The sequence below is a fragment of the Salvelinus alpinus genome, chromosome 19 (assembly GCF_045679555.1).
Source record: "Salvelinus alpinus chromosome 19, SLU_Salpinus.1, whole genome shotgun sequence".
NCBI classification, from domain to species: domain Eukaryota; kingdom Metazoa; phylum Chordata; class Actinopteri; order Salmoniformes; family Salmonidae; genus Salvelinus; species Salvelinus alpinus.
Window position 1 is genome coordinate 8,972,931 of NC_092104.1, and position 24,835 is coordinate 8,997,765.

Below are 24,835 nucleotides of genomic sequence, written 5' to 3' on the forward strand. Positions count from 1 at the left end.
ATAGTCCCGCAAATTGTATGAAAGGAACTAATTCATTAATTACTGTGGACTATAAAAACATTGTAGCCGGTGTGGCGTTTCAATTTTTACAAATGTTGCAACAACGTTACCATGGTGAAACCTGTTTTACACATGCGCACTTTGCCTAGCCAAGTGTGTTCATTTTTAATGACCCGGATGAAATTGAGATAATCCGTTGACGTCATCAGTGTACAAAAATGGCAGAGACGGAGAATGAGGTGGAGGTATTGGTTCAGAGAGTTGTAAAAGATATAAATAACGCCTTCAAGAGAAACCCCAATATGTACGTATATCCACTTTATCGAAGATAAGCTAGCTACACTATAACATCAAATTAATCATTGCGTGGTGTGCTAACAAGCTATATCATTACATTAGCTAGCTAACGTTAGTCATCACAGATTGTTGGTCAGCTAACGTTAACTAGCTAGCAGGATAAAAGGCTAGCCAGGGCAGTATAGGCTTGCAAAAATAGCAAGGTAGATAGCTAGTGTCTATGCTTACATTGAGCCACAAATCGCTGAGGAAACATATTTGACTTTGCTGCTGAATTTGTTTGCCACTTACCTAGTTAGCTATCTACAGTAGTTATTCATTAGCCAAATAATGTTAGCTAGGCTATTGGCTATCTAGTTTGATTAGCAGAAACGGATAACACAGCCTTGTTGTTATTCCTATTTCTGGAACGGTATGCACAAATCATGTGATCAGAAAGCGCTTTTCACCACATACAAGTAACTTAACCAGTCAGCCAAATAATGTTGGAAGAGTCACACCTTCCTCGGCTTGCGACTCTTAACATGCCATGTCATAGCAAGGTAGCTATGTCAGGGTGTCCCAAACTCAGTTCTGTCAATACTTGGGAACAGATTTCCAGAATCTAAATCACTTGGAGCTGATTTCGTGGTGTTTTTAGTCTTATGTCCAACAATGGGTGAAAAAAATTATTTAAAAAATACTAACATATACATTTTATTTTCTTCGCTCAGAAAACTTGGGGGACAATGAAATCACCTGCTGGCCACCAGTTGGGGAACCCAGATGTAGAGTGTAGAATAGAACTGGAATGTAACTAGCTTCTGTGTAGAAGCGTCCTTGACTGAGTGTTCTAAATTAGAACTGGCCTACATTCTCATTTCAGAACAGGGTGTGAATGCTTTTACTTAGATGCTGAGTATCCCAGATCTTTTCTTTCATTTGTGTTTGAGTTTTGACCGCCGGCTCAGAGCTCATTATATCAAGCCTATACACATATTTAAAAGAGAGAGAATGCTGCTGACCTGTATGCGGCACAACGGAATGTGGAGAAAGAACTTTTCATTTAATGGACAGTTCAGTTAGATTATCCAGACCCTGGCTGTGACGCTATTCAATTCATGGGGCTTTATTTGAATGAGAAACATATGTTAACATTGCCAAAGCAAGTAAAATAGATAATAAACAATCAAAATGAACAGTAAACATTACACAAAAGTTCCTTAAGAATAAAGACATTTCAGGTGTCATATTATATCTATATACAGTGTTGTAGCTATGTGCAAATAATTAAAGTACAAAAAGGAAAATAAATAAATATGGGTTGTATTTATAATAAGCTCCCGAGTGGCACAGTGGCCTAAGGAACTGCATCAGTGCTAGAGGCTCCACTACAGACCCGTGTTCGATTCCAGGCTGTATCACAGCTGGCCGTGATTGGTAGTCCCATAGGGCGGCGCACAATTGACCCAGCGTCGTCCAGTTAGGGTTTGGCAGGGGTAGGCTGTCATTGTAAATAATATTTTTTTCTTAACTGACTTGACTAGTTAAATATACATAAACAATTGTGTTTGTTCTTCACTGTTTGCCCTTTTGTGGCAACGGGTCACAAATCTTGCTGCTGTGATGGCACACTGTGATATTTCACCAAATAGATATGGGAGTTTTATCAAAATTGGGTTTGTTTTCTAATTCTTTGTGGGTCTGTGTAATCTGAGGGGAAATATGCGTCTTTAATATGGTCATGCATTTGGCAGGAGGTTAGGAAGTGCAGCTCAGTTTACACTTCATTTTGTGGGCAGTGTGCACCTAGTTTGTCTTCTCTTGAGAGCCAGGTCTGCCACTCTCCAAGAGTGTCTCAGGGAGAATTGGGATATGAAAAAAAACAACATTTAAATTCTTATTAATACACACTGATACATGAAATAGGACAAATATCAAGTACCATAGCACCTACTAAATAATAATAATAATTATTATTCTCAAAAGTAGAACATTGTCAGACCATGCCAGAACTTCTCTGATTGATATTCTGCATTTCTACTTTTATATGATAAGGTTAAGAGGCAAAAAACCAAAATCTAAGCTTGATTTGTAGTGTTAGTGTGTATAATGTTGCATAGGCTTCTCCAACCCTCTGGTGTTATTGGAAGTGACCTGGGCTGTGCTCAGCTGCACTGAGTACAGTGCTTTGAGAATGTCTGTGTTTGATAACACTCACCCGACTCATGCTGATGCATAGCTAGACTACACACACACCCTCAAAAGTTAAAATCCCACCCTTCTTCTGTGTCCCTCTCCGCCTGTGCCAGAGCTGGGTTCAGCATAACAACATTGTGGAACATTCAGATATAGTTGTGTAGAACATTCCTCTCTAGCATATAGAATTAGAAATCACTTCAGTTCTATTTGTGACATTTTGCGTACTATACATGACCCTAATGCAAAAGGGACTCTGTGTGTGTGCCGCAGTTTGAGGCAAACCAGTTTTACTGTGTGCTCACGGCGTATACTCTCTGGAGATGCATGTGTGCAAACTAGGTTGCTCGCTACAAGGCTTGTCCCCTATCCAGACCACTGTTATGTTGGGCATCTAAAAGCTCCGTCAACTAGAGACCCATTTGGGCTAGATACAACCCTACACCAGACAGTGAATAAAGCCCTCATTAGACTGGGCTGGAGGTTATTGCTCCTTATTACTGTGTGTGTGTCTAACTTAACGTTGTAGCCGTAAAACGACGCCTGAGCAGAGTCCCCACATCCAGTTTTTCAGAGGAAACGGAAGTTAAGTTGAAATACTGTATCCCTGAAAACATCTGTTTTCTGCCTATCCCACTGAGAGTGGAGTGTTGTGTCCTTGTAGTGTTAGAGCAATTAGCATGCAGGTTTACACTCACCTTTCTCTCTCCCTCCCTCAGTGATGAGATAGGTCTGATCCCGTGTCCAGAGGTCAGGTATAACCGCAGCCCCATCGTGCTGGTAGAGAACAAGCTGGGAGTGGAGAGCTGGTGTGTCAAATACCTGCTACCCTACGTCCACAACAAGCTACTGCTCTACAGGCAGCGCAAACAGTGGCTGGACAGGGAAGGTAAGAACTTTATTGTCCAGTTTCCTTACTGTCCTCAGAAATGTATTTTTAAATTTTTGTCCAACACCCCGAGATACACATATTTCCCCCGAGGGGTTGGAAGCACAGGTCAGCCATGGTGCAGCTCTACCCTCTGGGACAGTTTTTCAGTGATAATTTTTTATTATTTACCCCTTTTTCTCCCCAATTTTGCGGTATCCAATTGGTAGTCTCAGTCTTGTCTCATCGCTGCAACACCCGTACGGACTCGGGAGAGGCAAAGGTCGAGAGCCGTGCGTCCTCTGAAACACGACCCTGCTGCTTCTTGACACAATGCCCGCTTAACCCGGAAGCCAGCCGCACCAATGTGTCGGAGGAAACACCGTACACCTGGTGAACCTGTCAGCGTGCATGCACCCGGCCTGCCACAGGAGTCACTAGAGCGTAATGGTACAAGGACATCCTGGCCTGACAAACCCTCACCCTAACCCGGACGACGCTGGGCCAATTGTGCACAGCCCCATTGGTCTCCCTGTCGCGACCGGCTGAGACTCGAACCAGGATCTCTAGTGGCACAGTTACCACTGTGATGCAGTGCCTTAGAATACTGTGCCGCTCGGGAGGCCCTCTGGAACAGTTTGAGGTGAAGTTCCTTGCTCAAGGGCACAACTGTTTTCATAGCTGCTGCTGCTTTTCATAGCTGCTGCTTTTAGGACAGGGAAAGTAACCTTTTGTACAGCTGCTGGCTTGGAGACTACTCACTGAAGATTGCAAGGGTTACTGTACTCTGAAGGCCTGAGCTGTGTTTGAATACCCATACAAGCATACTGTATACCACATACTTAATTAATATATATACTACATACTATATACTATTAGTTCATTTTAGTATACTGTAAACAAACGGTATCCTTTCAGTTGAGTGTACTAGCGCTTTGCCGGTCTACCGGAAGTTGATGCTGTTGCTATGCAACCTCTTGCTAGCTTGTTAGCATAACACATTACTAGCGATGCAGTGCCCTAGACCACTGCGCCACCCGGGAGGCCCCCACTAGCTAGACATTTTACGGGTGTGTTCTTAAATTCAATCTGGAGTGCCAGAGTGTTGTCAGATTGTCCGTTTGTAAATTGACAGCGTTTCGCTCTGGGAGCGTTCAGGGTGCAAACTGGACACTCTGGCCGAGGAGTAGGGTGGATTCGAACGTCCTGACCTCATAACGGCAGTCAAGCATCCAAGCTAACTGGCTAACTTATTAGCTACTTCCAGACAAATAAGAGAACACCTCACTCTGACCATTTTACTCGCCCTAGCAGAGCTGGCTAGGCTGTTTTCATGTTATCCAGGGCTGGTTAGGCTGTTTTCATGTTATCCAGGGCTGGTTAGGCTGTTTTCATGTTATCCAGGGCGTTGGTGACTGATGCTGGCAACAATTTAATGACACTTTTTGCTGACGTTTACTGACACAGGCCATATTCAACGGGTGTTGAGCCTTCGTAAACTCATCAGTTATTCTGCGCTCTTATTATTTAACTAGGCAAGTCCGATAGCCAGAGCGAATTTACGAAAGCACCCGAATGTCCATTGAGAACGCCCAACGACTATACCACTTAGCTAGGAATAATCAAGTCAATAAACGTTGGGTAGTTAGCCAGCCAATAGTTAGTTAATATATTGACAAGTTTGAAGTATTAGTAGCCAAATAACGTTAGGTAGCTAGCTAACATACCGGTACATACTGCTGTAATGCTCTGTGGTTCGTAAGGATAGCGTAGCTAACAAATTGTCAGCCAACATAACGTGTAAGGTAACTTATTTGAAAAGTAATTACTTTATTACATTGCTCAACATTTTTGTTAACATTTGTCATAATTAGTTAAAGCAATGAGTTTGTAGGCGCTCTCGTTGGACTTCGGCTGCATATTTAACACACTTTTCTTCAAATCTGAAAATGATGTGAAGCCACGCCCATTTCCCGAAGAATTGCATTATGGGCCCTAAAAGCACGGAAATAGTGTCCACTGCTTGTATACTTCGTATTTGGGCGAATGTAGTATGACATCCGGGAACGTTTGGTATACCAACACTATGACCAATAAGCAATACAATACTATATACTCAATTTACCTCACAAATAGTACGGTTAGTATGAGTTTTCGAACACAGCTCTGGCCTATACCTAAAACATATTGGTTTCTAGAGAAAGGATGAACTCAGTCTGTCGTATAAATTAGCTTTTGGGGATGTGGCGATATCCTTTCGTTACCATTTTTGACGGACAGAATTTATTGTACCTAAAAAAAAAAATTAAAAAAAAAGGGCATTATAAATGACTTTACTTTTACTTAAAATAATCAGTTTATATACTGACCTGTCTCTCCCTCTTCAAGCTCTGGTAGACATCACCTGCACTCTGCTGCTGCTCAACCCAGACTTCACCACTGCTTGGAATGTCAGGTAAGAACTCTGGCTCACACCCTTCCAGCTGTGTTGTGTAAAGAGTATGATCTGTATATGTTGTGGCCACATTGAAGACACAATAACAAGCCCTCTAAGTAGACCCACTCCATCCTCTCACTCCCCATTGGCCAGGGGTGGGCAACATAGGTTTGATATTTTTGTTTGTTTGTGGTGGTGATTATTATTTGGAGCTAAAAAACACTCCAGGCCACTCTTCAACATGTAAAAAAACTAGATATTAAGTATGTCAAAATTATTATGAACCTATGCGTTTTGAAATAACTGCCAAGATGATGCCGACGGGTCAGTACGCCCTTCCCCCTCTGAGGGGACAAAATGTCTCTCTATGTTACAGTATCCAGACGACTGTTGTGACAGAATAATACTATAGTATCCGTGTCTGGTTTGTATCTGAAACTTGTCCTCTGAGGATAACTCTGATGCTGTCTATATTAGAGGTCGACCGGAATGGCCAACTAATTAGGGCCGATTTCAAGTTTTCATAACAATCGGAAATCTGTATTTTTGGACACCGATTACATTATTTTTTTTTTTGACCTTTATTTAACACATTCTTATTTTCAATGACGGCCTAGGAATGGTGGGTTAACTGCGTTGTTCAGGGGCAGAACGACAGATTTTTACCTCGTCAGCTCGGGGATTCAATCTTGCAACCTTACGGTTAACTAGTCCAGCGCTCTAACCACCTGCTTTACATTGCACTCCACGAGGAGCCTGCCTGTTACGCGAATGCAGTAAGAAGCCAAGGTAAGTTGCTAGCTAGCATTAAACATATCTTTATAAAAAACAATCAATCAATCAATCATAATCACTAGTTAACTACACATGGTTGATGATATTACTAGTTTATCTTGCGGGGCCTGCATTGCATATGATCGATGCGGTGGCATTCGCGAAAAAGGACTGTCGTTGAGCCAACGTGTACCTAACCATAAACATCAATGCCTTTCTTAAAATCAATACACAAGTATATATTTTTAAAACTGCATATTTAGTTAATATTGCCTGCTGACATGAATTTATTTTAACTAGGAAAAATGGTGTCACTTCTCTTGCAACAGAGTCAGGGTAAATGCAGCAGTTTGGGCCGCCTGGCTCGTTGCAAACTGTGTGAAGACTATTTCTTCCTAACAAAGACAGCCAACTTCGCCAAACGGGGGATGATTTAACAAAAGCGCTTTTGTGAAAAAAGCACAATCGTTGCACGAATGTACCTAACCATAAACATCAATGCCTTTCCTAAAATCAATACACAGAAGTATATATTTTTGAACCTGCATATTTAGCTAAAATAAATCCAGGTTAGCAGGCAATATTAACCAGGTGAAATTGTGTCACTTCTCTTGCGTTCATTGCACGCAGAGTCAGGGTATATGCAACAGGTTGGGCCGCCTGGCTCGTTGCGAACTAATTTTACAGAATTTTACGTAATTATGACATAACATTGAAGGTTGTGCAATGTAACAGGAATATTTAGACTTATGGATGCCACCCGTTAGATAAAATACGGAACGGTTCCGTATTTCACTAAAAGAATAAACGTCTTGTTTTCGAGATGATAAGTTTCCGGATTCGACCATATTAATGACCTAAGGCTCGTATTTCTGTGTATTATTATGATATAATTAAGTCTATGAATTGATAGAGCATTCTGACTGAGCAGTGGTAGGCACCAGCAGGCTCGTAGGCATTCAATCAAACAGCACTTTCGTGCGTTTTGCCAGCAGCTCTTCTCTGTGAGATTAGGCTGATGTAACCGATGTGAAATGGCTAGCTAGTTAGCTGGGTGCGCGCTAATAGCGTTTCAAACGTCACTCGCTCTGAGACTTGGAGTGGCTGTTCCCCTTGCTCTGCATGGGTAACGCTGCTTCTAGGGTGGCTGTTGTCGATGTGTTCCTGGTTCGAGCCCAGGTAGGAGCGAGGAGAGGGACGGAAGCTATACTGTTACACTGGCAATACTAAAGTGCCTATAAGAACATCCAATAGTCAAAGGTATATGAAATACAAATCGTAGAGAGAGAAATAGTCCTATAATTCCTATAATAACTACAACCTAAAACTTCTTACCTGGGAATATTGAAGACTCATGTTAAAAGGAACCACCAGCTTTCATATGTTCTCATGTTCTGAGCAAGAAACTGAAACGTTAGCTTTTTTACATGGCACATATTGCACTTTTACTTTCTTCTCCAACACTTTGTTTTTGCATTATTTAAACCAAATTGAACATGTTTCATTATTTATTTGAGGCTAAATTGATTTTATTGATGTATTATATTAAGTTAAAATAAGTGTTAATTCAGTATTGTTGTAATTGTCATTATCACAAATAACATTTTAAAAAATCGGCCGATTTAATCGGTATCGGCTTTTTTTGGTCGTCCAATAATCGGTATCGGCTTTTTTTGGTCCTCCAATAATCGGTATCGGCGTTGAAAAATCATAATCGGTCGACCTCTAGTCTATATGGATGTATGATCTCAGTGGTAACTTGTATCTGGACAGGGTGAACTCTGAATTACTTTATGTCAAAAAAAAAAATGTTTTATTATCCTCTCAGGAATTCTGTCTTATTTCACATTAATTTCATAACCCACACAAGCCTTTAAATGCTGGAGCTATCATCATAAATGCTGGGGCTATCATCATAAATGCTGGGGCTATCATCATAAATGCTGGAGCTATCATCATAAATGCTGGGGCTATCATCATAAATGCTAGGGCTATCATCATAAATGCTGGAGCTATCATCATAAATGCTGGGGCTATCATCATAAATGCTGGGGCTATCATCATAAATGCTGGGGCTATCATCATAAATGCTGGGGCTATCATCATAAATGCTGGAGCTATCATCATAAATGCTGGAGCTATCATCATAAATGCTGGAGCTATCATCATAAATGCTGGAGGTATCATCATAAATGCTGGAGGTATCATCATAAATGCTGGGGCTATAGTTTGTTCTGATTCAGAGTTAAGATAAATGTGTGCAACTCCGAGTTTTGCTTAAATCAACTCAGAATATCATGTAAATCATTTACCGTTCTAAAGACTTACTACTGTCCATTGTGTGTACAGTCAGGAACTGTTTTTATTTTTTCATCTTTATTTAACCAGGTAAGCCAGTTGAACAAGTTCTCATTTACAACTGCGACCTGGCCAAGATAAAGCAAAGCAGTGCGACACAAACAACAACACAGAGTTACACATGGAGTAAAACAAACATACAGTCAATAATACAGTAGAAAAATAAGTCTATATACAATGTGAGCAAATGAGGTAAGATAAGGGAGGTAAGGCAATATATAGGCCATAGTGGTGAAATAATTACAATTTAGCAATTAAACACTGGAGTGATAGATGTGCAGAAGATGAATGTGCAAGTAGAGATACTGGGGGGCAAAGGAGAAAAACATTTACAGTATGGGGATGAGGTAGTTGGATGGGCTATTTATAGATGGGCTATGTACAGGTGCAGTGATCTGTGAGCTGCTCTGACAGCTGGTGTTAGAGAGGAGGATATGAGTCTCCAGCTTCAGTGATTTTTGTAATTGTTCCAGTCATTGGCAGCAGAGGAACTGGAAGGAGGAATTGGCTTTGGCCGGTGAAATATACCTGCTGGAGCGCGTGCTACAGGTGGGTGCTGCTATGGTGACCAGCAAGTTGAGATAAGGCAGGACTTTACCTAGCAAAGACTTATAGATGACTAGGTACCAGTGGGTTTGGTGACGAATATGAAGCGATGGCCAGCCAACAAGAGCATATAGGTCGCAGTGGTGGGTAGTATATGGGGCATTGGTGACAAAACGGATGGCACTTTGAGGAGGGCAGCATCCAATTTGCTGAATAGAGTGTTGGAGGCTATTTTGTAAATTACATCGCTGAAGTCAAGGATCGGTAGGATAGTCAGTTTTACGAGGGTATTTTTGGCAGCATGAGTGAAGGATGCTTTGTTGTGAAATAGGAAGCCGATTCTAAATTGAATTTTGGATTGGAGATGTTTAACGTGAGTCTGGAAGGAGAGTTTACAGTCCAACCAGACACCTTGGTATTTGTCTACATATTCCAAGTCAGAACCGTCCAAAGTAGTGATGCTGGGCGGGCAGGTGCGGGCAGTGATCGGTTGAAGAGCATGCATTTAGTTTTACGTGCATTTTAAGAGCAGTTGGAGGCCACGAAACTCGTCTGGAGGTTTGCTAACACAGTGTCCAAAGAAGGGCCAGAAGTATACAGAATGGTGTTGTCTGCGTAGAGGTGGATCAGAGAAACTAACAAAGCAATGCCTAAATATTTTTTATTTAACCAGGCAAGGCAGTAAAGAACAAATTCTTATTTTCAATGACGGCCTAGGAACAGTGCCTTGTTCAGGGGCAGAGCGACAGATTTATACTTTGTCAGCTCGGGGATTCGATCTAGCAACCTTTCGGTTGCCTGCCCAAAGCTCTAACCACTAGGCTACCTGCCGCCCCGATATGGCCCATCATCATCAGAGTCTAGTGGGGCCTCTCTCTTCCCTGCTGTAGGTCTCTGGTTGCCTATACTCTGGTTGCTGTACTATGGGCTGGCCTGTGGCTTTCTTGCTCACTGCTTTTTCATATATTATGTCACAGTAGACTTTCTTTGACTAGACTAGCCTTAATGTTTGACTTGGTAGTTGATTCTTGTTTCAGGCAGTTGTCGTTATCAGCTAGTACTTAAGTTCATACATGCAGTTGATTTTATATCAAGGGGATGCAAGACGTGAAGCAGCTGTTTTAAAATCCAGCTGTTTGTACACTGATATTACACCTGATACCTGCAACTTGTGCTTCCAGTTTTGGCCAGGAGATGGAGCTAAATATCATATTATAACCACATGCACTATAGTGGCTCAACATAACGGCAGTGTTATTCAACCCTCTTCCTGGAGAGCTGCAGGGTTTTGTTCAAACTCGACACTAACACACCTAATTCAGCTAATCACTAGTCGTCAAGGTGATTTAGTGTTGGGTTGTAATATAAACCTGTATTGGTCTCTAGGACTAGGGTTGAAGACCATTACAGGGAGGTTTTTTAAGGGTGTGTGACTCTGTGGGCCGGTTTCCCGGACACAGATTAAGCTTAGTCCTGGAATAAAAAGCAGGCTCAAAGGAGATTATCAACTGACCAGGACTAGATTTAATCTGTGTCTTGGAATCTGGTTTCTGTGTGCGTTGGTGTCTCCTAACCTGTTGTTCTGTTGATGACATTTCCTTTAACACATTGACCTGACTCCAACACTCTCCACTGCCCTGAACCAGTCAGCTCAGCTTCGTGTTCCCCTGAGTGCAGAGTGGACCAACACCGTTAAGACACAGGTCCTCCCTTCAAAGACCACGCCCTGGTCAAATCATTCTGTCATACCAAATGCCGTATCCAACTGTCAAGGTCACGACCTAAGCTGTGCCTGTTGTATTTGATTAAACCAAGACCTTGTTCAGAGAATATAACCAGTCAGCAGCCCTGCCATGGTCTATGTAGTCATTAAAAAAAAAAACATTTTACGGGACAATTTTTCTGTTATCAACCTCCTAACCATCTTTGGGGGGCGCGCGTGTGTGTGAGAGAGAGAAATAATTGATCTATTATTTTGGGAAGTTCTTCTATGGAGTGTTTATTAAAACAAACACAAGTACGCAAATAGCATACACAAAACTATAGTGCAGTAAACATAAGATTCACATCAGGAGCATTGAGATGTAATGTCATTAAATAGTTCCTCTGTCTGCTCTGCTCTGGCAGGAAGGAACTGCTACAATGTGGAGCCCTGAGTCCAGAGAGAGACCTGTACCTGGGAAAACTGGCCCTCACCAAGTTCCCCAAGAGCCCCGAGACATGGATACACAGGTAGGACTGGTGGGGGGGGGGGGGTGGAGTTTCCACGTTACCATCCTTTTGGTCACTTTTAGCTAGTTAGCTGTAACCTGCACCAAATCTCCAGGATTTTTCATTCATAGGTTGTTCTCATCTTCTTAAATGAAGCAATTTTGTTTTCAGCGTATGGGGAAGCTATATGTTTGGAACATTGAATCGCAGTATCAAATCGTAATACATATATAGAATCTCAATGCACAAGTATCGTGATACGGTATCGTGAGGTCCCTGGTAATTCCCAGCCCTTGTAACTGTGGCGATTTTACGATGCACGTCTCGTCGCCAGTGGACCAAAATACAGTGTGTGTATATATATATATATATATATATATATATATACACAAAAGTATGTGGACACCCCTTCAAATTAGTGGATTTGGCTATTCCAGCAACATATTTTGTGTGTGTATGTATATATATATTGACTACACATGGTCACACTATATTGTATATTGACTACACATAGCCACACTATATTGTGTATTGACTATACACACACAATTCACACACAGACGCTCTTTCACACTCTTCACACGCAGCTGCTACTGTTCTGTTTATCTATCCTGATTGGCTCGTCACTTTTTCCCCTACCTAAATGTACATATTACCTCAACTACCTCGTACCTGTTTTTATTTTGTCCAAATTTTCTTTTAACTCTGCATTGTTGGAAAGGGCTCGTAAGCAACGGATGGGAGAGGGGGGGGATGGGTGATGGAGAGAAAAAGGGTGGAGAAGGACAGAGAATAAGAAAGAGCGAGAGAAACAGAAAGAGGGAGAAGGCGATGAGTAAGATATTTATTTTGAGACTGAATAGACCAGGTCAGCCTAATTCCCACAGTTTACCAGAGAGAGGGAGGTAGAGCTATATTACCCCCCAACATCTGAGCCATGCAAGGTCATGGCGTGGCTGTTGTGTGGGAATTGTTACATCCTGTCATTGTGTGCTGCCTGCCGGTGAGGAGGTTCCAGATGGGGGTTCCACCTCTGGCTCAGTGGTCTTCCATGTCAGGTCTGTAGTGGGGTCGCCCCCAAAAAACTCAAACAAAAAAGGTTAACATCATTTTAAGACTACAGATTATTGTATGGGACTATATATATATATTTTTAAAGATAATTAGAAAAATACAACTTATCAAGTACATGTATGTATTGGTTTCTTTTTATTTTAATAAGAGATTAAAATATATTGAATTGACGGTTATTTGCTGATGTAGAAATCTAAATGTAAAATTTTTAAGGTTTTTGCGGTGGGGTTGCGGAATTGTTTTTGCCCAAAAAATGGGGTCCTCATAAATTAGAGGGAAAAGAACACGTTTGATTACCACTGATCTAGCAGTAGCATTTTTGGGGGTTACTACATGGTTCCATATGTGTTATTTCATAGTTTGGATGTCTTCACTATTATTCTACAATGTAGAAAATAGTAAAAATAGAGAACCTTGAATGAGTAGGTGTCCAAACTTTTGACTGGTACTGTGTGTGTGTGTGTATATACAGTGGGGAGAACAAGTATTTGATACACTGCAGGTTTTCCTACTTACAAAGCATGTAGAGGTCTGTAATTTTTATCATAGGTACACTTCAACTGTGAGAGACGGAATCTAAAACAAAAATCCTGAAAATCACATTGTATGATTTTTAAGTAATTAATTTGCATTTATTTGAATGACATAAGTATTTGATCACCTACCAACCAGTAAGAATTCCAGCTCTCACAGACCTGTTAGTTTTTCTTTAAGAAGCCCTCCTGTTCTCCACTCATTACCTGTATTAACTGCACCTGTTTGAACTCGTTACCTGTATAAAAGACACCTGTCCACACACTCAATCAAACAGACTCCAACCTCTCCACAATGGCCAAGACCAGAGAGCTGTGTAAGGACATCAGGGCTAAAATTGTAGACCTGCACAAGGCTGGGATGGGCTACAGGACAATAGGCAAGCAGCTTGGTGAGAAGGCAACAACTGTTGGCGCAATTATTAGAAAATGGAAGAAGTTCAAGATGATGGTCAATCACCCTCGGTCTGGGGCTCCATGCAAGACCCCCCCTCGTGGTGCATCAATGATCATGAGGAAGGTGAGGAATCAGCCCAGAACTACACGGCAGGACCTGGTCAATGACCTGAAGAGAGTTGGGACCACAGTCTCAAAGAAAACCATTAGTAACACACTACGCCGTCATGGATTAAAATCCTGCAGCGCACGCAAGGTCCCCCTGCTCAAGCCAGCGCATGTCCAGGCCCATCTGAAGTTTGCCAATGACCATCTGGATGATCCAGAGGAGGAATGGGAGAAGGTCATGTGGTCTGATGAGACAAAAATAGAGCTTTTTGGTCTAAACTCCACTCGCTGTGTTTGGAGGAAGAAGAAGGATGAGTACAACCCCAAGAACACCATCCCAACCGTGAAGCATGGAGGTGGAAACATCATTCTTTGGGGATGCTTTTCTGCAAAGGGGACAGGACGACTGCACCGTATTGAGGGGAGGATGGATGCGGCCAAGTATCGCGAGATCTTGGCCAACAACATCCTTCCCTCAGTAAGAGCATTGAAGATGGGTCGTGGCTGGGTCTTCCAGCATGACAAAGACCCGAAACACACAGCCAGGGCAACTAAGGAGTGGCTCCGTAAGAAGCATCTCAAGGTCCCTGAGTGGCCTAGCCAGTCTCCAGACCTGAACCCAATAGAAAATCTTTGGAGGGAGCTGAAAGTCCGTATTGCCCAGCGACAGCCCCGAAACCTGAAGGATCTGGAGAAGGTCTGTATGGAGGAGTGGGCCAAAATCCCTGCTGCAGTGTGTGCAAACCTGGTCAAGAACTACAGGAAACGTATGATCTCTGTAATTGCAAACAAAGGTTTCTGTACCAAATATTAAGTTCTGCTTTTCTGATGTATCAAATACTTATGTCATGCAATAAAATGCAAATGAATTACTTAAAAATCATACAATGTGATTTTCAGGATTTTTGTTTTAGATTCCGTCTCTCACAGTTGAAGTGAACCTATGATAAAAATTACAGACCTCTACATGCTTTGTAAGTAGGAAAACCTGCAAAATCGGCAGTGTATCAAATACTTGTTCTCCCGACTGTATATATATATAATAGATATAACACACAGTGCTTTCAGAAAGTATTCAAACCTCTTGACCTTTTCCACATTTTGTTACGTTAAAGCCTTTTTCAAAAATGTGTTAAAATAAAACAAATCTCATCAATCTACCCCATAATGACAAAGCAAAAACCAACAGCCCTAACTCCAAACGACCCCTCATCTTACCAGCAAAGGGTTTAGCAGCGTGAGAAGACTGCGATGGCCCCATGTGTACAGAGAAATGCTATGGGAGTTGATATTTCACTGAAGTAGCCATCTTGTGTTGATGTTATCCATGTTGTGTTAGTGTCCTGGCTCTGTTGTTTAACCAGATGCTTAGGTTGTGGTTGGTTCTGTGTTTAGGGCTGTTGTTTTGGGAGCCAGCCGAGGGTGATTGAAGTGTGTGTGTGTGTGCCTGCGTGACTCCAACATGTCCCTTGTGTTTTCAGGCGCTGGATACTACAGCAGGTGTTACGGGAGTGCTCTTCCCCCGGGCCGGACAGGAAGGAGCAGGGGGACGGTGATCGGCGTGACGCAGCAGAGAAGACGCGTATGAGTGAGCACCTCCACAGGGTTCTACACGAAGAGATGAAGGTGTGTGCCGACGCCGCCGGCCGTTACCCTAGCAACTACAATGCCTGGTCGCACCGTGTTTGGGTTCTGCAGAACATGGCCCCGGGCAACCTCAAGGTAGGAGTAGGACTAGATGGGCTCTACATATCTCTCTCTCCCTTGTTTCTTTCTCCATCTTCATCTCTCTCAGCCTCTTAAATATAGCCTATGTTAATTGTACACGGTCTCTGTTAAAACAACCGCTCTTTCAATGTAACCTCTCTGGGTTCTAGCCAGGCAGGCAGCTAGCAGGTCTTATACTGCCAGGAAGGTAAGGAATCCTGACCGACCGGCCGCTCTGTATGTCAGTCAGTAGGGTTTATAGTGTATCACCACCAAGGACAGTGTGTCTCCAGCCTCTCTGCCTCACGTCTCATCTCTCTCTGGCCTGTCACTGTGCTGTGTGACCATGACGATAAGACCTTTCTGGTCCATTGAACTGATCTGGGAACAGCCAACCCCCCAGGACCGAGCCCTAGGGATTTAAAGGTGTATGGAGAGTGTTTTGTTGTGGCTCAGTGAATCCATGGCTTGTTTTTAAGCCGCAGTGGCATTCCCAGGATATGGAGTGATGCAATGGTAGGACCAGGGATATGGAGCTATGGTAGGACCAGGGATATGGAGCTATGGTAGGACCAGAGATATGGAGCTATGGTAGGACCAGAGATATGGAGCTATGGTAGGACCAGGGATATGGAGCTATGGTAGGACCAGGAATATGGAGCTATGGTAGGGCCAGGGATAGGGAGCTATGGTAGGGCCAGGGATAGGGAGCTATGATAGGGATAGGGAGCTATGGTAGGGATAGGGAGCTATGGTAGGGATAGGGAGCTATGGTAGGGATAGGGAGCTATGGTAGGGCCAGGGATATGGAGCTATGGTAGGGCCAGGGATATGGAGCTATGGTAGGACCAGGGATATGGAGCTATGGTAGCACCAGGGATATGGAGCTGCAATAGACACTTCCTGTTATTGGTAAGATGCCCTGCTCTCTGATCAGCCATTGGTGTTTGGGTTATGTAATGGATGATGACATTTGATTGGTCGAATGTTTCTACAATGTCTTAAAGGTCCCGAACAGTCATTCTGAGTCCCATGTAAAATAGCATTTTGAGTGACTAAAATATCAACAATAATATTCTTTGTGGGTTAGAAATGCTCAAAATCAACCAAATATATATTTTTTTATCTTTGCCTGTAGACGAATAGGGTAGACGTTTAATTATATTTGCTGACACCCTACAGTATAATGTTGGCACCAATCTATATAAAGCACGCGTAGGGCTGTTAGTGACCATATTACTGCCTCACTGGCAGTCATTAAATTAAAAAATAATAATAATAATAATATTTCACCTTTATTTAACCAGGTAGGCCAGTTGAGAACAAGTTCTCATTTATAACTGCGACCTGGCCAAGATAAAGCAAAGCAGTGCGACACATGGAATAAACAAACGTGCAGTCAATAACACAATAGAAAAGTTTACATACAGTGTTTGCGAATGAAGTAAGATTAGGGAGGTAAGGCAATAAATAGGCCATAGTGGCGAAATAATTACAATTGAGCAATTAAACACTGGTGTGATAGATGTGCAGAAGATGAATGTGCAAGTAGAGATACTTGAGTACAAAGGAGCAAAAAAATAATAATAATAATATGGGGATGAAGTAGTTTGGTGGGCGATTTACAGATGGGCTATGTACAGGTGCAATGATCTGTAAGCTGCTCTGACAGATGATGCTTAAAGTTAGAAAGGGAGATATGAGTCTCCAGCTTCCGTGATTTTTGCAGTTCGTTCCAGTCATTGGCAGCAGAGAACTGGAAGGAAAGGCGGCTAAAGGAGGAATTGGCTTTGGGGGTGACCAGTGACATATACCTGCTGGAGCGCGTGCTACGGTTGGGTGCTGCTATGGTGACCAGTGAGCTGAGATAAGGCGGGGCTTTACCTAGCGAAGACTTATAGATGACCTGGAGCCAGTGGGTTTGGCGACGAATATGAAGCGAGGGCCAGCCAACGAGAGCATACAGGTTGCAGTGGTGGGTAGTATATGGGGCTATGGTGACAAAACGGATGGCACTGTGATAGACTGTATCCAATTTGCTGAGTAAAGTGTTGGAGGCTATTTTGTAAGTTACATTGCCGAAGTCAAGGATCGGTAGGATAGTCAGTTTTACGAGGGTATGTTTGGCAGCATGAGTGAAGGATGCTTTGTTGCGAAATAGGAAGCCGATTCTAGATTTAATTTTGTATTGGAGATGCTTAATGTGAGTCTGGAAGGAGAGTTTACAGTCTAACCAGACACCTAGATATTTGTAGTTGTCCACATATTCCAAGTCAGAACGGTCCAGAGTAGTGATGCTAGACGGGTGGACAGGTGCGGCCAGCGATCGGTTGAAGAGCATGCATTTAGTTTTACTTGCATTTTAAATTTTAAGAGCAGTTGGAGGCCACGGAAGAAGAGTTGTATGGCATTGAAGCTCGTTTGGAGGTTTGTTAACACAGGGTCCAAAGAAGGGCCAGAGGTATACAGAATGGTGTCGTCTGCGTAGAGGTGGATCAGAGAATCACCAGCAGCAAGAGCGACATCATTGACGTATACAGAGAAGAGAGTCGGCCCGAGAATTGAACCCTGTGGCACCCCCATAGAGACTGCCAGAGGTCCGGACAACAGGCCCTCCGATTTGACACAGTGAACTCTATCTGAGAAGTAGTTGGTGAACCAGGCGAGGCAGTCATTTGAGAAACCAAGCCTGTTGAGTCTGCCCGATGTCAATCACCGCATTCTCAGAGTCGAAAGCCTTTGCCAGGTCGATGAATACTGCTGCACAGTACTGTCTTTTATCGATGGCTGTTATATCGTTTAGGACCTTGAGCGTGGCTGAGGTGCACCCATGACCAGCTCGGAAACCAGATTGCATAGCGGAGAAGGTGCGGTGGGATTCGAAATGGTCGGTGATCTGTTTGTTAACTTGGCTTTCGAAGACCTTAGAAAGGCAGGGTTGGATAGATATAGGTCTGTGGTCATGACCACAGTAAATATTCCACGGTAATCTCCTTTTATGCACTCTGAACATGCTTTGGTAGTACCCAACTTGCTAATGACCATCAGGTCCTGACGGCCTGGTACTCAGGGCTCTATTGTCCCTCCATCAGGTCCTAGTGGCCTGGTACTCAGGGCTCTATTGTCTCTCCATCAGGTCCTGACGGCCTGGTACTCAGGGCTCTATTGTCCCTCAATCAGGTCCTAATGGCCTGGTACTCAGGGCTCTATTGTCCCTCCATCAGGTCCTAGTGGCCTGGTACTCAGGGCTCTATTGTCCCTCCATCAGGTCCTAGTGGCCTGGTACTCAGGGCTCTATTGTCCCTCTAACCACTCTGACATCAATGCAAATGCAATGGAAAACCACATCAAACACCCAGTCGCTATTCGAGTGCATACGGATGACATGTATTTTTCCCCTGCCTCTGATCCTGTCTATTTGATCACAGGCCATACTAAATCAAAACTCATTTTACATATTAGTAAAGACAAGATTACGTTGAGAATAGTCTGATGGGTGAAAATGTGATCAGTTGATGAGAGAACAGCTGTGCAGCCTGAGGCGAGGATCAGAGAGCAAGCTTTTTTCACAACCTTCTGAAGTCATCAATATCCTGTAGTCGCATCATGCAGCCCATATATGTGTAGATTTCTAACACATTCTAAGGTTTGTATCGTTCACAACTTAAGTAGCCAAATAACTCTAAAAAATAGCATATAGGACCTATTTCAAATGATCACTTTAATGCTCAACATAGCCACTTCAGGCACTAGCTGTGCCAACAGAGACTCTGGGTTCGCACCCAGGCTCTGTCGCAGCCGGCCGCGACCGGGAGGCCCATGGGGCGGCGCACAATTGGCCCAGCGTCGTCCGGGTTAGGGAGGGTTTGGCCGGCAGGGATATCCTTGTCTCGTCGTGCACTAGCGACTCCTGTGGCGGGGTGGGCCGGGCGCAGTGCACAACTACCAATTGGATACCACGAAATTGGGGAGAAAAATGTAAAAAACATTAAAAAAACAAACATGGCCACTTCATATGTGCACTCGCTCCAGAATGGGGAAAAATATCCTTTCTATTTTATTCAGTTAAATGATGTTCTTCTTACTATCATATATCTTGGCAGGTAAATGAATAATCCTACAGCCTAGGTCACGGAGCATAGCCAGATAACATGCAGTAGGCAAACTCATATTCTTGTCTTCTGAAGTGCATTTTCTTCATATCATAATGTTTCTGCCTAAAATAAATAATGGATTTATTGTGACGGTGGATATTATATAGGATTTTTTAATGTGTATTTTCCAAAGGCATGGAGGCCTGCAGATGCTAAACATGTTTATGTAAATTAACGGTCAGTTACTGTGAAACCGGCAGTTATTTGCATTACAATAAATGGCTGACATAATGTAATGACCACCACAGCCCTAACCACGCCCATGTCCGATGTTGGTTACAAAGCGGTATTTAAACAAGGTAATATAATATCATGTTACCATTAGTGTATTAAAATTAGAGTTAAGGGTGCAGGGACCCTATCCCCTTAATAATCCCGCCTCCTGAATTCAAGTGTTTGACATGGGGGGTGTAACTATATGATCAAACTTTATCAGTTTAGAACCAACATAACATTTTCATTTTGTCATCATACTTTGATCTGGTTTCATCCAAATATCATCAAATATCATCAAATTGAATCTTTTCCTTCTCTTCTCTGTGAAGTTGCTATTGTATTCTGCTCCAGAATAATGCTGTGCCCTTCGCTTATAAAAAAAACTCCCATGTGAATGAAACTGGTGAATGAAATCACCCATGATGATGAACATATACCATGAGATTAATGGTTATGCATATGGTTAGTGCTGTAAGACCTCTCTCCTCCTTCCAGATCCTCCATGATGAGCTCTCCTCTATGCGTCAGTGGGTCTCCATGCACGTGTCGGACCACAGTGGCTTCCACTACCGCCAGTTCCTGCTCAAGGCCCTGGTCAGGGAGCTCAGCCAGTCCCTGTCCTCCTCCTCCTCTCCCCAGCACTACCATCCTCAGCCCAGCTCTAACCCTAGCCACAGCCCCCACAAAGCCAACCCCCACCACCAGGCCAACGGCGAGGCCACAGCAGCAGCCCCCTGCCCCTCTCCCCCCTCCCCAGAGGACCTGGCCTCGGTGCCGGCATTGCCTCAGCTCTTCCACCAGGAGGTGGAACTATGTACTGACCTCATCAAGTCCTTCCCCGGACACGAGACACTCTGGTGTCACAGGTACGAGCCTACAGGACAATATTACCACAGACCAAAAGGGAAACCCAGACATGTCACGGGGCATAAATCTGAAGCATACGTTTAGAACTTCCACTCACCACCAAATATGGTGATGAGAGGAAGTCCAGTGGCGGGAAGTGGGATAAAATGAAGCTAGATAAAACTTGTCCGACATTCTGCAAATTGTCATCAATGAAACATTTGATCTCAATACCATTTTCTGTTCCCAAAACTATAATCTGTTTACGAACAGTGCACTTTGGAGACTTGATTCTTTCTACAAGTTTGAAAGAATTGCATTGTTTAGAAGGAGTGCAAGGGTGAATTGAGTTATTTCCCACACACACACTTCAGAGTAGACTCTACCTAATGGAGATGTGCAAATGCATGCTAAAACACGCCAATAGGATCTCACTAGCTCGTGCCTGGCTGTGCCCACCTCCTTGCTTGTTCTATGAACTACGTTTAATTTGCATCCGTTGGAAACGACACCAAGAATACATCTTGGGTTAGTTATTAGTGTCTTTAGATATTACTGTCACTCAACCTGGGACTATGATGTTAGCCAATCACAGAACACATGTTATATTGACATGCTCTGGCATCACCAGGTAGGAGCATACAGGAACTCCATGTCTCTTTGTCTAGGGTGTGGCTAAACTCCAGTCATAGAATACTGTACAGAGTTTGTCTCACTACCTTCCCATATTGGTGGCAAATGCTTTATTATGCCAATCATGTTTATTTAAGCAATAAGGTGCGAGGGGGTTTGGTATATGGCCAATATACCACGGCTAAGGGCTGTTCTTACGCAGGACGCAACGCGGAGTGCCTGGACACAGCCCTTAGCCGTGGTATATTGGCCATAGGTGCCTTATTGCTATTATAAACTGGTTACCAATGTAATTAGAGCAGTAAAAAATTATGTTTTGGCATACCTGTGGTATACGGTCTGATATACCATGGCGGTCAGCCAATCAGCATTCAGGGCTTGAACCACCCAGTTTATAATCTGTTAGACCATGACAATGTTCTCAGGAGTAGATATGTTGGGGGTTATCATGACATTGATGTTGTTTTGCTGTGGAACATTCTTCCTTCTAGAGGGGGAGAACAGAGGGGGAGAACAGAGGGGGAGAACAGAGGGGGAGAACAGAGGGGGAGAACAGAGGGAGAGAAAGAAAAGATAGACGAGAGGGAGGGAGAGAGTGAGAGATATGTCTTGCCCCGAGGCTGAAGACCAGCTGCACAGTCAAGTGTTTATCCTGACCAGCTTTGTTGTGATAGGGAGAAGTGAGTGGTGCCATGGCAACAGTGTTCATATCCTTGTTGAATGTGTGAGACACATATATAGATAGATATATCTTAGGTTTTAAAGATGATTGTAGAAAAGACAGCACAGCAGTTGTGCTCTTCCTCAAATACTTTATTAAAAAGGATATTGTTTTTTAGCCTACATAAGTTTTGTATCTTTTCCCCCTTAATTAAAAACATCAAGTGCTTATTTATATTTTAAGCTTCACATTCCGCACAGATAAATAAACAAAGCACCCTAAAGGCTTTGCAGTGTAGCGTACTGTTTCACATTGACATGATTCTAATGCAGTATTTCATAACAACTATCTTCTCAAGGCGACACGTCTTCTACCTCTGGCACCACTGGAGGAGGGACCACCACTACGGCCAGGGCTTTGGCAGCGAGTCTCCCCAACCGAACCACACCGATGCTGGGCTGAGCAGCCACCCTCACACGGCCTGCCCTGGAGGTGTGGGTCTAGACAGGGTGCAGCGCAGGAATGGACAGGCTCAGGAGGGTCAGGATGCCATGGAAGTGGACGGGGTTGGGGTCCCGGACCCCCGTGACACCAAGCGCCTGAAGAGGGGTCCCCCTGGCCCCTGCCCCCCTGCTCTGCCCTCAGAGCACAGCTTCGTAGCCAGTGTCCTGGACAGCTGCCGCTCCCCTGAGCAGGGACGCTTCGCCCTCGCATACAGGAAGTGGCTGGACTCTGTTATTGGTCAGTGAGATATAGACTAACTCTGTCATTGGTCAGTGAGAGGATATACTTCCTGTTCCACCGGAGATGGGCAGCGGTTAGAAGTTTCCCACCTGCACAGATCTAGCATCCTCTCACCCTTACCCAACCCCTAACCTTAACCATTAGGGCGAGAACTGCTAAGAACTGTCCCTAGATCAGCATCTAGTGGCTGGTCAATTCATCCTATTCTTCAATACTCGTGAAGGTGGCTGGGGGTCTCTGATAGGTCAAGTAATTTGTGGCCCCTCCCACCCTCCTGAAAATGCCTGGACTCTGATTCATCCGCAGAGCTTTGTCTGGGAATGGAAGTCTGAGAAGGGCTATTCTCTGGAAGAGTACAGTCTGTCTCCTTGGCCTGTTTGTCTGTTAGTAGTCTTAGTTCAGGTCTCTCTCAATGTTAGGGACTAGAACAACCATTCTGTCAGTCCTTTTAGTTGTTTCACTTATGAGATCCATGTCTCCGTTTCATTCATCATGTCACTGTTTCATTCCTTTTGTCTCCCACTAACTGTAGAAGAATAGCCTATGTGAAGCTGCCATGGTTATCCGTTATCCATCACTAATCGTGTTGTTTTCTAGTCAGTTCTGCTGACTACTTTGAGATGAGCAGTGCAGCAAACAATGAATTGTCAACATACAAAAACAAAGAAGGAAAAACTAGTCAAGCCATTCCTGATGTGTCGCTACGGACAACCGTACAACTATAAAACCTTAAGACAGAGCACAACCATGAACCAACCAAACTCTAAGACCCTATGATCTGTGAAGCGTACAAGTTAAGACATCTTGGTGTCATCATAATAAACCTTATAGTGTGCTCTAAAATATGGAGTATGACTAGATTCTGAAATACAATTTTCACATTAATTTATTCAACATAAACTACCCCTTTTTTTTCCCTTTTTTTTTTTCATGTTAAGACGTGTTTGGAACAATATACTCTACTAGTACATCACATTTCCAGAGTGGGCTCTCTGCTAATACTGAAGGTATGAGCTATGTTATTATCACCACCAGCACATTGAATGGGAAATGGATTCAAAGGGCACGCCCTCTGCTGGTGACTTGCTGAATGTGCAATCCTAAAGAAGGGCTGTGATAGGTCATCAACCAATGTCAATTTCTATGTGTAAAATGGGTCATATTATTAAAAGTACCAGAGATCCAACTCTGGAAATGTGATGTTTGAAGAGTATATTGTTCGTTTTTATTGTTGAAAAATCAATAAGGGTAGTTGAGATATTAATATTTTTTATGTTGAATAAATAAATGTGTATTTCAGAATACTCCATATTTGAGAGAACACTAAGGACTATAACGATACCAAGATGTTGTCTGTATCGTGTACGGTTCACAGCTCATAGGTTCTTACAGGAGGCATGTATAGGTCTAAAAAGGGCCTTATTAAATTAAATGTCATCCTGATTTTCAAAGAAAAAAAAAAAGTTTGTGATACAAATGTAAAAAAGCATGTTAATAAACATCCTTCCTCCCAGTGGAGTTCCTATGTGAGACCAATCTGAGATACCCCAAAAAACATTTTCCACTCCTGCTGCTGTGGAATTGCCCTTATAGGTTTGATCTTCACATCATTTTGTGTCCCAAATGGCACCCTATTCCCTTCTTAGTGCACTACTACCCATAGGGCTCTGGTTAAAAGTAGTGCACTATATAGAGAATAGGGTGTCATTTGGGAGGCATCCATTGACTCTCCAGGAGTGGTAGCTGCTTTGTTTCTGTCTGTTCTGTTTCACCCTGTTAGTGGTACTTACTCTTAGTGATCAAATCAAACTTTTATCAGTCACATGCGCCGAATACAACAGGTTTAGACCTTACTGTGAAATGCTTACTTACAAGCCCTTAACCAACAGTGCAGTTCAAGAAAGAGTTAAGAAAATATTTACCAAATAAACGAAAATAATAAAAGTAACACAATAACAATAACGAGGTTATATGCAGGGTACAGAGTCAATGATACCTGGGATTGTATTCACAAAGTGTTATATTGCGTGTCCTTCTATAGGATCAGTTTGGCCCTTAGATCATAATGATTTCTATTACATCAGCCCAGCCAGT

The 24,835-nt window shown here is 43.1% G+C and overlaps 1 protein-coding gene across 1 annotated transcript; it reads left to right on the plus strand.

The window, feature by feature from the left end:
* The first annotated feature begins 176 nt into the window (after window positions 1–176).
* Window positions 177–24,254, plus strand: LOC139544977 (protein prenyltransferase alpha subunit repeat-containing protein 1-like). Its single transcript, XM_071352235.1, has 7 exons — window positions 177–304; window positions 3,195–3,364; window positions 5,732–5,798; window positions 11,586–11,690; window positions 15,262–15,502; window positions 20,353–20,723; window positions 22,356–24,254. Exons 1-7 carry the CDS (start codon window positions 219–221, stop codon window positions 22,744–22,746), a joined length of 1,431 nt encoding a protein of 476 aa, XP_071208336.1. The 5' UTR covers window positions 177–218; the 3' UTR covers window positions 22,747–24,254.
* The last annotated feature ends 581 nt before the right edge of the window (window positions 24,255–24,835 follow it).

Excerpts from the sequence above, each read along its gene's own strand:
- LOC139544977 (XM_071352235.1), top strand. The coding sequence starts at position 219 with ATGGCAGAGACGGAGAATGAGGTGGAGGTATTGGTTCAGAGAGTTGTA. Across the intron at positions 3,365-5,731 it reads ACAGTGGCTGGACAGGGAAG|CTCTGGTAGACATCACCTGC; the intron begins GTAAGAACTTTA and ends TCCCTCTTCAAG. Across the intron at positions 5,799-11,585 it reads ACCACTGCTTGGAATGTCAG|GAAGGAACTGCTACAATGTG; the intron begins GTAAGAACTCTG and ends CTGCTCTGGCAG.